Raw genomic sequence first — 14,564 nt, forward strand, 5'->3', positions numbered from 1 at the left:
GAAAAGCTGGGTTTATCTCCACTCTGGACCTGACAAAGGGATACTGGCAGATCCCCTCTAGAGAGAACACCAGAAGGGCTGTTTCACTTTAAAACCATGCAGTTTAGGCTACATGGTGCGCCCGCTGCCTTTCAGAGACTGATGGACCAGGCTTTACACCCACATCATGAATATGCAGCAGCGTATATTGATGATGTGGTTATTTACAACTCCACCTGGCGAGAGCATTTGGCTAGGTTTGCAGCCATCCTTTAGTCTCTAAGGGCAGCCCGGCTGACAACTAACTTGAGGAAATGTGTTTTTGCCAAAAAAGAAACTCACTATTTGGGATTTTTAATGGGGAATGGAAGGGTGAGACCCGTAGTCACCAAAATCCAGGCTTTGGTTGATGCAGCGATCCCCAAAACCAAGACTCAGGTGAGGTTACTACTGGGATTAGCCGGCTATTACTGCCACTTTAACCCATTAGTTGACCTCACCAAAAGGAGTGCTCCAAATTTATTAAGTGGTCAGCTGAGTGTCAAGGGGCGTTTGATCGATTAAGCATAGACTTTGCCAGGCCCCCACTCTTATCATACCAGATTTCACCAAGAGAGTCATCCTCCACACAGACGCATCGGATGTAGGTTTGGGTGCTGTCTTGTCCCAAAAGGTAGCTGGAGTAGAACACCCGATACTGTACATCAGCAAAAAGATGCTACCTTGGGAACGCAACTACTCTGTAGTCGAAAAGGAGTGTTTTGCCATTAAATGGACTACTCTTTACTAAAGTGCCTGCTGGGGCACTAGTTTGATCTTGTCACAGACCACGCCCCACTCAGGTGGTTAAGCACGATGAAGGACAGCAATGCTGAGCAACGGTGGTATCTGGCATTGCATTCATGTACCATATGGTACACCGTTTGGGAAAGGACCACCAAAATGCTGATTATTTTTCCCAGGAGGGGGGAGTAAAGGGAAAGGTAGATTCAGCCGAGTATACCTTCCGCTCCACTCTGAGCAGTGGGATATGTGACAGAAGTGCAAATAGTTTTGGTTGTAAATCTCCCTCTCGACCTGTGATGGTGCTAAATAGCGAAAGGAAAAGTATCTGGACGGGATGGCCTGACAGTTCGTTTCTGAGGTCGGGAAGTCGGTCAGCCTGGATGGAAGCGAGACTCTGTTGTAGAAACTTATTGACCCGGAAGGTAAACGAGGTAGCAGCTGCAAGCTATAGACTTAGCTGGAATCGTTTATCAAGGGATCATACGGGGTAGTGTAAAAGGGGCCAGAGAAACGCTAATCTTTTCCTTCGCTTGGGTTTGCACTTTAACCTGGAAGGACCGAGAGAGCTGCAGTAGTGACTGCCAGAGAAATAAAAAAAGAACGTAAAAGAATGTTCGTGAGTGTTGTGTTTGTTTGTATTGTCTGTTAGTAACTGTCTATGTTTACTGAACCACCACTGTTTATCACCCACCACGAGCATGACCACACGCACCCAGGACTGGTGACCATGTGCCGTATTATTGTGGGGCAGATACATCTATGATTATTGTTTGGGACTGTAACCCTGTTGTTTTCTCTGTGCAAGACACATCGTTGTGTATTGCCGGGATTTATTATTTGGTCGCCAGACCCGGATTACAATTAAAACCACTTTCCTACCGGATTACAATTGTCTGTGATTTCCTTTGCACTGCATCACCTCTACACCTGTTCACAATCAGTGGCCAAATTGCCACAAAGACTTAAAAAACAACACAGCCATCAGATCCTTTTTTTTTTTTTATAACTTAGTGGTTTTTATACATGTTAAATATTTTGGTTAGATACTATTATACTGACAATTTTGTTAACAATTCAACATTATGAGAATTGATAAGATTTATTGGGGATCATTTTATGCTTATTTTTATCATACAATTAGCTGCTACTTGACCGGTTGACAGTAGAAGTTAGTCTTGTGACAAAATTAAAAACCATTATCTAGAAGTTTGAAGACAGACATAAATGTGTAGTATAATGAACGGCGGCAGGAAGTTTAGTTAACATGCTGGATGTTAATCAGTTCCACCTTGAGATTTATAATGCTGTTTTCAAGTCTTTAGTACAGAAACATGGAATGCAGCTATTCATGGAAGCAGGCACTTCACTAGCTTTCTATTAGCCTGCAGGTGTAATTGTCGAGAGACGGCATATTGAACTGAAGTAATCTTGACACTTGCAGCATTTTGGTTGGTTTGCTTCACAAATATTTTTAAAAACAACCAATCTATACCAAAATGTGGGGAAATAACAAGAAAAACCCATGAGGCATAACAACTAAAATCTGGCCCAGCGACTCACTCCTCTGGCCAAGAATGCACTGAAAAATATACAATAACCTAAAGTAATCTCAAAGGTCCTATGAAAACAAATTGTTTCATGTGTTGATGACAGGATGGAGAAAATATATTCTACCTGGCTGTGGATGACATTGAAACGGACACAGAGCTTTTGATTGGTTACTTGGACAGTGACATGGAAGAAGTGGAGGAGGAGGAAGAAGATGATGAAGAACTCATCAAAGTGGTTGAAGAAAAAAGCAGAGAAGCACCACAGATAGGTGAGATTGGTCTGAGTGGAGAGTGAACGCTTTGGATCTCTCTCTCTCTTTGTATAACTGAATGGAGTTTGAATGCTTTGGATCGCTCCCTGTCTTTGTATAACTGAATGGAGTGTGAATGCTTTGGATCTCTGCCTCTCTGTATATAACTGAATGGAGTGTGAATGCTTTGGATCTCTGCCTCTCTGTATATAACTGAATGGAGTGTGAATGCTTTGGATCTCTCCCTGTCTTTGTATAACTGAATGGAGTGTGAACACTTTGGATATCTCCCTGTCTTTGTATAACTGAATGGAGTGTGAATGCTTTGGATATCTCCCTCTCTTTGTATAACTGAATGGAGTATGAATGCTTTGTATCTCTCCCTCTTTGTATATCACTGAATGGAGTGTGAATGCTTTGGATCTCTCCCTGTCTTTGTATAACTGAATGGAGTATGAATGCTTTGTATCTCTCCGTCTCTGTATATCGCTGAATGGAGTGTGAATGCTTTGGATCTCTCCCTGTCTTTGTATAACTGAATGGAGAGTGAACGCTTTGGATCTCTCCCTGTCTTTGTATAACTGAATGGAGTGTGAATGCTTTGGATCTCTCCCTGTCTTTGTATAACTGAATGGAGTGTGAATGCTTTGGATCTCTCCCTCTCTTTGTATAATTGAATGGAGAGTGAACGCTTTGGATCTCTCCCTCTCTGTATATCACTGAATGGAGTGTGAATGCTTTGGATCTCTCCCTCTCTGTATATCACTGAATGGAGTGTGAATGCTTTGGATCTCTCCCTGTCTTTGTATAACTGAATGGAGTGTGAATGCTTTGGATCTCTCCCTGTCTTTGTATAACTGAATGGAGAGTGAACGCTTTGGATCTCTCCCTGTCTTTGTGTAACTGAATGGAGTGTGAATGCTTTGGATCTCTGCCTGTCTTACTTTGTATAAAAACCATGTGGCACCAAATGAAGTTGTTTAATATGGGTTTCTGTTAGTGTATAATTTAAGTTTTTAGAGATGAGTTTCTGTTAGTGTTTAATAATAATTTTCCCTCTGAATGTGAACATAAATGAAGCAACATCCCCCTAAAAAATAGCACACCTTTAAAATATTCTGTTTGCATTCCGTGGTTTTAACAGCTTTTAGTTTTGTAGTGTAAAGTATTTATCTTGGTTCCGACACATAGGGACAGATTTGCTAAGCTTTTGCTCCAGTGAAGGTAAAGTTCAAAAAGGGTACTAAACAACTAAGGAGACCTAAAATTTGCTTTCTGCTGTATGCTATTTATTTCTGGTTTTGTCACTTTACAAATTTAAAAAATAAAATGTGGTGCATTCAGTATCCTGGAGCAAAAGCTTAGTACACCAGTAAATCTGTAAATGCAACCTTTGCATGCTTGTTGATAGTCCTGTAATAGTCTTTCACTGTTGTTGCAGTTTATGTTCAGGTAAGGAGCTGTGTGTTTCATTATTGCCATTTTGAATTCACAGACCTGGTAAGTGGAAAGGAGGACCACCCCTGCCCACACTGCGAGAGCAGTTTCTCTAGCCAAGAGATACTTGCTGCACACTTACAGACACTTCACCAAAAACCCAGTGAAGACAAAGAATTCAAGTGCAGGAATTGTGGGAAGAGGTTTCCTGTCAAACAGGCTTTACAAAGACAGTAAGTGTTCAATTATTTTTTATAAAATGAAATACACTTTATATTTTTTAACCACATTATGGAAACCAAAGTACCTTAATAGCCCGCTAGATCTGGATATAAACTCAGCATAATGTGGGGCCAGATGAAATTCTGTTATCTCGGGTAGCTGATACTGTATGGTATGTCTGAGAAATGGAAAAGTCTTTTTTCTCTTGTAATGGCACTTCACCCATGTAATTCTGTAGAACTGCATATAACATCAGGGAGTGTGGTAGGTCAGGTTGACTGTAGATATTCAACATTTCAGAGGTGAAGTTAAAAAAACTTTAATATAAACAGAATGGCTTTTATGATAAGAGCACAAGCAAGACATTTTTAATTGCATTTCTACTTTAAAAAAATAAACTTCACCAACTATTTCTAAAATAAAAGCAGGTGTTTTGCTATAAAAGCGTGAACACATTTATTTTGGTGGCCTCAGAGTGTGGCCACACTGCACATTTTCCCTAAAAATACTAAGTATATCATACAAAAAATAAAAAAAATACAGACATACAGTCAGCACTCGCATGTCCGACTAAAATTTTGACTTCAGTGACGGTTAAACGCGTGTGACTCATACGATTATTTCTTTTTGGCCCGTTCCAGCCATTTCAGGGAACACAAAAAAGATACAATAGCAAAAATACACATCTGAAAGGCCGGTGTTTTAAAATAAATAGGCTTCCATGTACATGTAGTGTATTGATTTTGTGGGTACAGTATTATACTACACTACAGTACTACATTTTCAACAGTAGCATTTTAATTCAGAACGATATGATTCTGAAAATATCATTTGTCAATACTAAAGAGATGATACGTTAACTGTAATACGGTACATACTTTTAAATCCAGTACGTACCGTATTACAAATTGCCGAATATAGTGCTCGATAAGGCCCTAAAGTCACAGTTCTATTTCAAATGAAAATGCACAAAAACAACAAAAGATCACAGATAAAAAATTAAAAAAATACATCATAGCATCTAAAACTGTTTAATGATTAACTGTTACATTACCCTAGCATGTTTCGTTTGCTTTGTTTTGGCTGTGTTTCGGCAGGTGAAACTAGAGGAAGCTCTGTGTAACTGCACAATATGAGAAAGACTGATTTGGCATTAGAGAGAGAATTAAAAAAAATAAAAAATAACAGGCTGTGATGGATATTCAGATAAGCTGTAACATTGAAGAGATGGACTTTGTATCAGAAAACTGGTGACGGAGTTGCGTGTGATGATGGGTAAGTGCATTAATTTGTTTTATATACACACACACAGCTCTGGAAAAAATTAAGAGACCACTGCAAATTGTTCTTAAATCAGCATCTCTACATGTATGGCAGCCATTCCATTCCAGTGTCTGTTGAATTCCAACACAGGAACACCTCATCCTACAGAATGAGGCACTGATTAGGGGATCACCTGAACCAAATCTTATTTAACGAGGAAAAGTATAAAAACCACTCCTGTGGTCATCACTATCCTCTTGCAATAGGACCAGCTGGATGGCAAAACAGTGCTAGTAGTACCTCTAAAGTAATTGGAATAAAAAAATAACTATTGACCATGCCCAAAGAGTTGAAAAGGAAAGTTTTGAGTGAGGAAAAGAAGGGTTCAATTCTGGCTTTACTGGCAGAGGGATACAGTGAGCGTTGGGTTGCTTCACAGGGGCGGGCACTTTGTTACATATACCCCCTCCTGTGCAAAGCACACATGGCCTCAATGGCCACCTCCCCCCGTAAAAGCCCAAAAGTCCCGCCCAAAGTCCTTGGCCAGGACCAAGAGGCTTCCAGGGGCCCACAGGTCGTAATGCTGTCAGCAGGGTAGCATTCTCCTGCCAGGGTAGTCCTAGCAGCGGAAAGGCTGCTTGGGGTGTGGTCTCCTGACCTTCCCCCTCCTTCGGCGCCGGCAGCTCCCCTTGGTGGGGCTTCAACCACCGTTCTTCCTGCAGGGAAGAAACTGCAGAGGGAGCAGGTCTCCGGACCTCCCCCACGATCTCCGGCAGAGAAACTGCTGCTGGGGTTTGCGGCGTCCCCCTCTCTGGCAGACAGCTCCGGTCCCCCTCCTCCCCTTCCGGCAGCGAAACTGGATCCTTAAAATTTCAAAGACATTCACCCTCTGCTGGTGGACAGGACCCCAGCAGGCACGGCGGTTCATAAGAACAAGGTCAAGCAGCACACATTGGGGACAACAAAGCTACAGACCGGCAGAGGGCGAAAACAACTCTCCACTGACCGGGATGACCGCCAACTCATTCGAATGTCACTCAGCAACTGTAGGATGACATCAAGTGACCTACAAAAAGAATGGCAAACGGCAGCTGGGGTGAAGTGCACGGCGAGGACGGTTCGAAACAGGCTCCTAGGGGCAGGGCTGAAGTCGTGCAAAGCTAGAAAAAAGCCCTTCATCAATGAGAAGCAAAGAAGAGCCAGGCTGAGGTTTGCAAAAGACCATAAGGATTGGACCGTAGAGGACTGGAGTAAGGTCATCTTCTCTGATGAGTCCAATTTTCAGCTTTGCCCAACACCTGGTCGTCTAATGGTTAGACGGAGACCTGGAGAGGCCTACAAGCCACAGTGTCTCCTGCTGCACCCACTGTGAAATGTGGTGGAGGATCGGTGATGATCTGGGGGTGCTTCAGCAAGGCTGGAATCGGGCAGATTTGTCTTTGTGAAGGACGCATGAATCAAGCCAAGTACAAGGTTGTCCTGGAAGAAAACTTGCTTCCTTCTGCTCTGACAATGTTCCCCAACTCTGAGGATTGGTTTTTCCAGCAGGACAATGCTCCATGCCACACAGCCAGGTCAATCAAGGTGTGGATGGAGGACCACCAGATCAAGACCCTGTCATGGCCAGCCCAATCTCCAGACCTGAACCCCATTGAAAACCTCTGGAATGTGATCAAGAGGAAGATGGATGGTCACAAGCCATCAAACAAAGCCAAGCTGCTTGAATTTTTGCTCCAGGAGTGGTATAAAGACACCCAACATCAATGTGAAAGACTGGTGGAGAGCATGCCAAGACGCATGAAAGCTGTGATTGAAAATCAGGGTTATTCCCCCATCAATGTTGTTAAAACATTAGTATTGTGTTGTTTAAAAATGAATCTGAACTTATTTTCTTTGCATTATTCGTCTGACAACACTGCATCTTTTTTGTTATTTTGATCAGTGGTCATTTTCTGCAAATAAATGCTCTAAATGACAATATTTTTATTTGGAATTTGGGAGAAATGTTTTCAGTAGTTTATAGAATAAAACAAAAATGTTCATTTTATCCAAACACATACCTATAAATAGTAAAACCAGAGAAACCGATAATTTTGCAGTGGTCTCTTAATTTTTTACAGAGCATGTATATATGTGTGTGTGTGTGTGTGTGTGTGTGTGTGTGTGTGTGTGTGTATGTGTATATATATATATATATATATATATATATATATATATATATATATATATATATATATATATATATATATATAATGGGGATTGATTTTACTCTTAATACAAGGGTGGTAAAACGCGACTGACATGTATCTGGGTAACGGATATCCGAGTGCTGACTGTATTCACTTGTACAGTGTTTCATTTATTTCTGTAATAAAAGTATTTCTCATTTTAAAACACAGCAGCGCCTCTCAGCTCTGTACTGGATCTTAATTCCTAGCCCTTCTAATAATAAACTAGACACAATTGAGGAGTTTTGCTAGATTTTGTTTTATTGATTTTCATTTTGTATTGCTCTGAAAACAGGCCAAACTTAATAGGTTCATCAATCATGTAAATTGATATAAGTTAATGCAATACCCAAGTTAACATACATTACTAACATACTGAACTTAAATAAACACAAAACTACTTTCACTTTCCTGTTCCAGTCACATGCAGCTAAATCTAACAAAAGTATAACAATTTGCAATGCGGTTATATTAATTTTAATATTACAAGTAAATAGGTTGTGAAGGCCTTACTTTGACCCACTGAATTAACTATAAAGCAGAGGGTGTCACACAGTAGTTAATGTTATACATTTTTAAATCCCTGGCTGTCGTTTCTTTGCAATAAACAAAGTGGCAAAAGACACATTTTCATAAGTAACAGAATACTGAGGATTGCTTTTGCCTTTTTTAAAGCTGCACATGCATGTGAAAACTGTCAAATTTAACTTAAATAAACTCTTAAAAAAGGGGGAAAAGGGGGCATTTTTTTAAACAAACAAAAAAAAATACATCACTTGCCATTTTAGAAATGGTCGTGCAGATTCTGGCAAGGTGGTAAATCGGTGCAGGTCAAAACGTGATTCATATTTTTAATATTTGTCATGTGATTTATGGCAGATACAGACTTGGATTTTTGCCTTTGAATTCATGTGCAGCAGTGTTTATTCGAATAGTCAGATAGTTTCTCCTTACTAAATAAAATATGATTGTTACTCCCTAATACCGTTTTCACGTTGTACTAGTAATCAACATTCAATGATGATACTGACGTTAATGCTGGCCAGTAGCAGAAGCAGAAGCAGGATGAGGAATTAGAATGCAGCAGCATGCAGTGTGCTGAATGAAAGCTGGATAGCGGCGCAGATTAAGATGCATGTTGATTGAGAGAGGAGTTGCTGGTTGGCTACGGGGGGGGCAGCTGTGGCCGCACAAAATCCTGCTGGTGGCCGCATTTGAGAAATGTTGGTTTAGAGCGTACTACTGCTACAAGCAAATGCATGGCATGTCTATTGTGTGATAAGGGGTGTGGGGGAGCTTGTGCCTCTAAGTCTATCTTTGTGGAATGCAAACAAGCAAACTGTTAACAAGCTGGTATGATTTCTAAACAACAGAAGTACAGTGCACAGATGGCTGACCTGTGAATGACTATAGTATGATTTTAATAGTGTGAAATTGAACATGATTATGGAACACTTGTAATGAGCCAAGTCATTGTGAAATTGATTAAGGCCCTGGACAACGTATATATAGGGACTATTATACTAGATTGCTCACTATCTCTTTTGAACAGACTGTGATCTTTTGTGCCACTTATAGCACATTTACATGGTGGTGTAAGATGTTGACATAAAAGTGATGTTGGTAGACGTTGGTTGAAGGTCGTAATGCTAGTCTACAAACCTAGGTATCTAGAGGAACTGAATGTTATATGCAGTGTGCGCGTATGTGTGTCTGTCTATAGGGTTCACATAACTGGTACACATGCGAACCAATAAAAACAAATGCAGACTTCCATATGTTTTTTTAAGACACAAAGGTGCATTGTCAGTACCTTTTTAACAGGAAAACAGTTTTCATAAAGGCAGTGAGTGCTCACGGTTGCAAGGTGACCCATACTGTACCTGCCTAACCTCTAGATTTCTCCCAGAGACTCAGGGTTTTGTGGTCAGTCTCAGGGTCTCTGGGCTCTGTCAGCAGTCTCCAAGTGCCTGAGCTGATCATAATTAAATACCAGTCCCCATATTTCACTTAAGACTGGAGGGTTCAGATTTAACAACAGTCCCTCCCTGCTAGCACTGTCATTGGCTGCTTTGTTTTTATAAAAAAATGGAGAGTGACAAGCGGAACAGCACCAGTTCATTACATCAATCGTTTGCTTTTAATGGGCCCTTGAAACAACCAGTGATAGTGGGGATCTCTGTTAAGCCGTCCATTGAGAGAAGAGGGATGCAGTTATGAGGAGTGGCATAAAGGAAGTTCACTGACGCTTCTCTTCCCAACTGAGCTCAGATGAGAGGTGTCAATGTTTGAAAGCTGTTACATTTAAATGTGAGTTTAAAAAAATACATTTACTTAACTATTTTACTTAAAATAATATATTGTTCCCCCTTAGTTATATTCTTATATCAATACGGTTGGGCCGTCAAGCTACCATGTTTGTGGCAGGGCGGAGGAAAAGCCCTGCAGATATAAAAGGGGGCAGGGCAAAGTCCTGCTGTTTAAATATGTTGTTTGTTTATTTTAGAACAGGTCACCCTCACCCCTGTGTGTATTGTGTATATTGTGTATTTGTGTTATTATCATTTATGTGTTTTTATATAGGACTAGCGAGGTGCCATCCTTCGTTTATTTGTTATTGTTTTGTGTGTTTTTAAATAACTCTTGAGGACGCGTAACTGATCAGCTTTGGAGTAGTTAACAGTCCTTAATAAACCCGTGCAAAATGTGACCGGGGGATAATATAATTATTAGATAGTTGATCCCTCGGTCACAACTATAAAACCCTGCAGTTTTCCCGGCTCCGGGAGGGTGTTGAAGAGGAGAAAGAGAAACTAAAAGTAAAACTGAAAACAACTGCTACAAGTGCTGGAAGCCCCAGCACCATGTTTATTTCATTGAGTTTTTGGTGTTCGTGATTTGTTTTTGTGAAACCTTTTTATTTCGCTCTGTGAGCAGTGTTTTTTGTGTTTTAAATTTTTTATTTATTTTTGTTTAAAAATAAAAATAGCGCCGCAGTGCGCTTTGCACCCAAATGCTACCTGTCTATTGTAGTTCCTGTTTCTGGGTAGACGTCACCACTCAACCATTCCTGTCATAGTGTTCAACAACACTAAAGTGACAAAGTGTTTTGGTTTTTACTTTTGAATCCCCAGGGTGGGATATGCAGTGCCTATAGAAAGTCTACACCCCCTTTCAATATTGTCACCTTTTGTTGCCTTATAGCCTAGAATTAAAATGCATTACATTTTTTTTTTTTAATTTATCTACTTGCCCTACCCCACAACTTCCAAGTGTAGTTAAGTTAAGTGGCCTCCACCTGTGTTACATTGTAGTGATTCACATGATTTCAGGATAAATTAAACAGTTCCTGTAGGTTTTCCTCTGCTGGGTAGTGCATTTCAAAGCAAAGACTCAACCGTGAGCACCAAGGCGCTTTCAAAAGAACTCCGGAACAAAGTTGTTGAAAAGCACAGATCAGGGGAATGGTATAAAAAAATATTAAAGGCCATGAATATCCCTTGGAGCACGGTCAAGACAATTATTAAGAAGTGGAAGGTGTAAATCACACACCAAGTTAAGTGGCATCTACCTGTGTTAAATTGTAGTGATTCACATGATTTGAGGATAAATTCAGCAGTTCCTGTAGGTTTTCCTCTGCTGGGTAGTGCATTTCAAACCATGAGCACCAAGGCGCTTTTAAAAGAACTCCGGGACGTAGTTGTTATAAAGCACAGATCAGGGGATGGGTATAAAAAACATCAAAGGCCTTGAATATCCCTTGGAGCACGGTCAAGACGATTATTAAGAAGTGGAAGGTGTATGGCACCACCAAGACCCTGCCTAGATCAGGCCGTCCCTCCAAACTGGATGACCGAGCACGAAGGAGACTGATCAGAGAGCCTACCAAGAGGCCAATGGCAACTTTGCAAGAGCTACAGGCTTTTATGGCCAAGACAAGTCAGAGTGTGCATGTGACAACAATATACCAAGCACTCCACAAATCTGGCCTGTATGGTAGGGTGGCAAGAAGAAATCCATTACTAAAGAAAGCCCACCTTGAATCCCATTTGAAGTATGGAAAAAAACACTCAGGAGATTCTGTAGCCATGTGGAAAAAAAAATTATTGTGGTCTGATGAAATTAAAATGTAACTTTTTGGCCTAAATGCAAAGTGTTATGTTTGGCGCAAACCCAAAACAGCGCATCACCCAAAGAACACCATCCCTACTGTGAACCATTTTCGGCAGGGACTGGGGCACTTGTCAGAATAGAAGTGAAAATGAGTGGAGCAAAGTACAGAGAAGTCCTTGAGGACAACCTGCTGCCCTTTGCAAGAAAGCTGAAACTGGGATGGAAGTTCACGTTTCAGCATGACAACGACCCAAAGCACTAAATCCAATCAAAATCTTGAAGACTTGAACATTGCTGTCCATCAACGCACCCTCAGGAACTTGACAGAGCTTGAACAGTTTTGTAAAGAAGAATGGTCAAGTATTGCCAAATCTCGGTATGTAAAGTTGGTAGAGATCTATCCCAACAGACTCACAGCTGTAATTGCTGCCAAAGGTGCTTCCACCAAGTATTAACTCAGGGGGGTGGAGACCTATCCAATTATGATCTTTCAGTTTTGTATTTTTAATATGTAATTTTTTTCTCAATAAAAACTTTTCTCCCCTTAACAGTGTGGAGTATGGTGTGTAGATAAGTGTAAAAAAATCCTCATTTAAGCATGAAACTGTGAGGCACTGACACAACAAAATGTGAAAAAAGTTCAAGGGGGTGTAGACTTTCTATAGGCACTGTATGGTGGTAGGCTGTTGAAATAAATAGAGAATGTGTGATGATTTGTTACACATTGTAATAACCAGCAAATCCGGACTCCAAATTAATTCATAAACTATTGTTGTGGCCTCTGACACTGCCATCCCAATTGTTTGAACTGTTGGAGGAGGGGGTGGAGTTAGACAGTGACTTGGATGATGCCGTCTAATTTTGGCAAGTACCAAATCATAAATTATTTTTAAACCTAATGAGGAAAGTTACGTGAACCCATGTGTGTGTGTCTATATATTGTAAACGATCCTTTCACTTTTCACGTTCGTTGCCCCTTTCAAAGTAGACCCAGGACACAGAAATGGAATTGATTTAAGTGCTGACACGCACTTTTAATAAACACCAATCAAATAAATTAAACAAAACAAACACCTAGCTCCTTCTTGGAGCACTAACTATACAGTCTGGAACCTAACTCAACCAGGACAGCTAAGCTGTTTACCTGTAACCCAAACACAACTCACAAGGTTTAACACAGCACTTTACCTTGACTGCTTGGAAGCAGACCACACCTTCTGCCTCCCTACGCACAGCAGCCTGGAACAGACTGGCTGCCTCTCTTAAATACCCTGCACCTGGCTCTAATTTACAACTACCATCAGGTGCAGGGGATTAACTAAACAATTAAACAATTAACACCCCTTAGCCCATTCACCCAAATGTGCATTCTCACAAGGTTTTTAGCAGGGAAGGATTTTAACCCCCTCCCTGCTACCTTACACATCCTCCCCCTCAAGTGTGAAACACTGATCGGCCATACCAAGGCCACCCCCTCCCCTAAAACACAACCACCCACACTCAAGTCCCGAAATGTCCATTTCCGCCCTCTTCCACGGGCGGAACCATGAACCGGCGACAAGGGACCCCACCGGGATGACAGGGCCGACCGAAGTGACGACCGGGGAACAGGAGGATGCAGCAGTGGACAGAGATCTTCCACTGGGGACCGGTGCAGCGATGTCCGATCACCCAGGGGGAGCGAAGCAGCGAACAGGGGGAGCAACAGCGACGTCTGGCAGCAGCCCAGCGACGTCTGGGTGCTCGGGAAGAGCGGAGCAGGGAACCAGGGGAAAAGCTGTGGCCAATGTTGCAGACTCCTGGGCTCCAGGTCCAGCGCAGGAAGGTCTAGGAAGACCGGCAGGGTGTCCAGGAGCAAGGGGCAAGGGACCGCAACTGGCAGTGCCGGACTGGTTCGCTGGGGTGATGGAGGTGGGCACCTCACCTCCTCCTCTTTGTTCACCGCTTCTCCCTCTCTGGGCTCTGGGAGCGGCGGCTCCTCCTCTCTCTGGGCTCTGGGAGCGGCTCTGGGAGCGGCGGCTCCTCCTTTCACTTTTCACGTTCGTTGCCCCTTTCAAAGTAGACCCAGGACACAGAAATGGAATTGATTTAAGTGCTGACGCACACTTTTAATAAACACCAATCAAATAAATTAAAACAAACAAACACCTAGCTCCTTCTTGGAGCACTAACTATACAGTCTGGAACCTAACTCACCCAGGACAGCTAAGCTGTTTACCTGTAACCCAAACACAACTCACAAGGTTTAACACAGCACTTTACCTTGACTGCTTGGAAGCAGACCACACCTTCTGCCTCCCTACACACAGCAGCCTGGAACAGACTGGCTGCCTCTCTTAAATACCCTGCACCTGGCTCTAATTTACAACTACCACCAGGTGCAGGGGATTACTAAACAATAAAACAATTACACAATTAAACCCCATAACACCCAAATGTGCATTCTCACAAGGTTTTTAGCAGGGAAGGATTTTAACCCCCTCCCTGGTACCTTACAATATATATATATATATATATATATATATATATATATATGATCTATATATATATATATAATATATATATATTATAAAGATTTGTTAAAAGCAGTATTTTCTGTGTTTTTACAGTGTTCTGCAGTGCAAAGAAAATGCCAGCCCAGTAGACACTTCTTCAAGATTGTTCCAGTGCTCCCTCTGCAGCACCTCCTTCAGCTCCGAGTCCAGGTTTATCTGAGAAGCTTTTGTGGGCTGCCT

The 14,564-nt window shown here is 41.6% G+C and overlaps 1 protein-coding gene across 1 annotated transcript in view; it reads left to right on the top strand.

Annotated features, from left to right (window-relative positions):
• Window positions 1-14,564, top strand: part of LOC121329057 (PR domain zinc finger protein 5-like) — a 90,052-nt gene that overhangs the window by 12,823 nt on the left and 62,665 nt on the right. Inside the window, exons 4-6 of the mRNA XM_041274345.1 lie at window positions 2,419-2,584; window positions 4,062-4,236; window positions 14,439-14,534. Of these exons, the coding sequence (XP_041130279.1) occupies window positions 2,419-2,584; window positions 4,062-4,236; window positions 14,439-14,534 (437 nt within the window). The remainder of the gene's footprint in view (window positions 1-2,418; window positions 2,585-4,061; window positions 4,237-14,438; window positions 14,535-14,564) is intronic.

The sequence above is a fragment of the Polyodon spathula genome, chromosome 2, assembly GCF_017654505.1.
Source record: "Polyodon spathula isolate WHYD16114869_AA chromosome 2, ASM1765450v1, whole genome shotgun sequence".
Classification (NCBI taxonomy): domain Eukaryota; kingdom Metazoa; phylum Chordata; class Actinopteri; order Acipenseriformes; family Polyodontidae; genus Polyodon; species Polyodon spathula.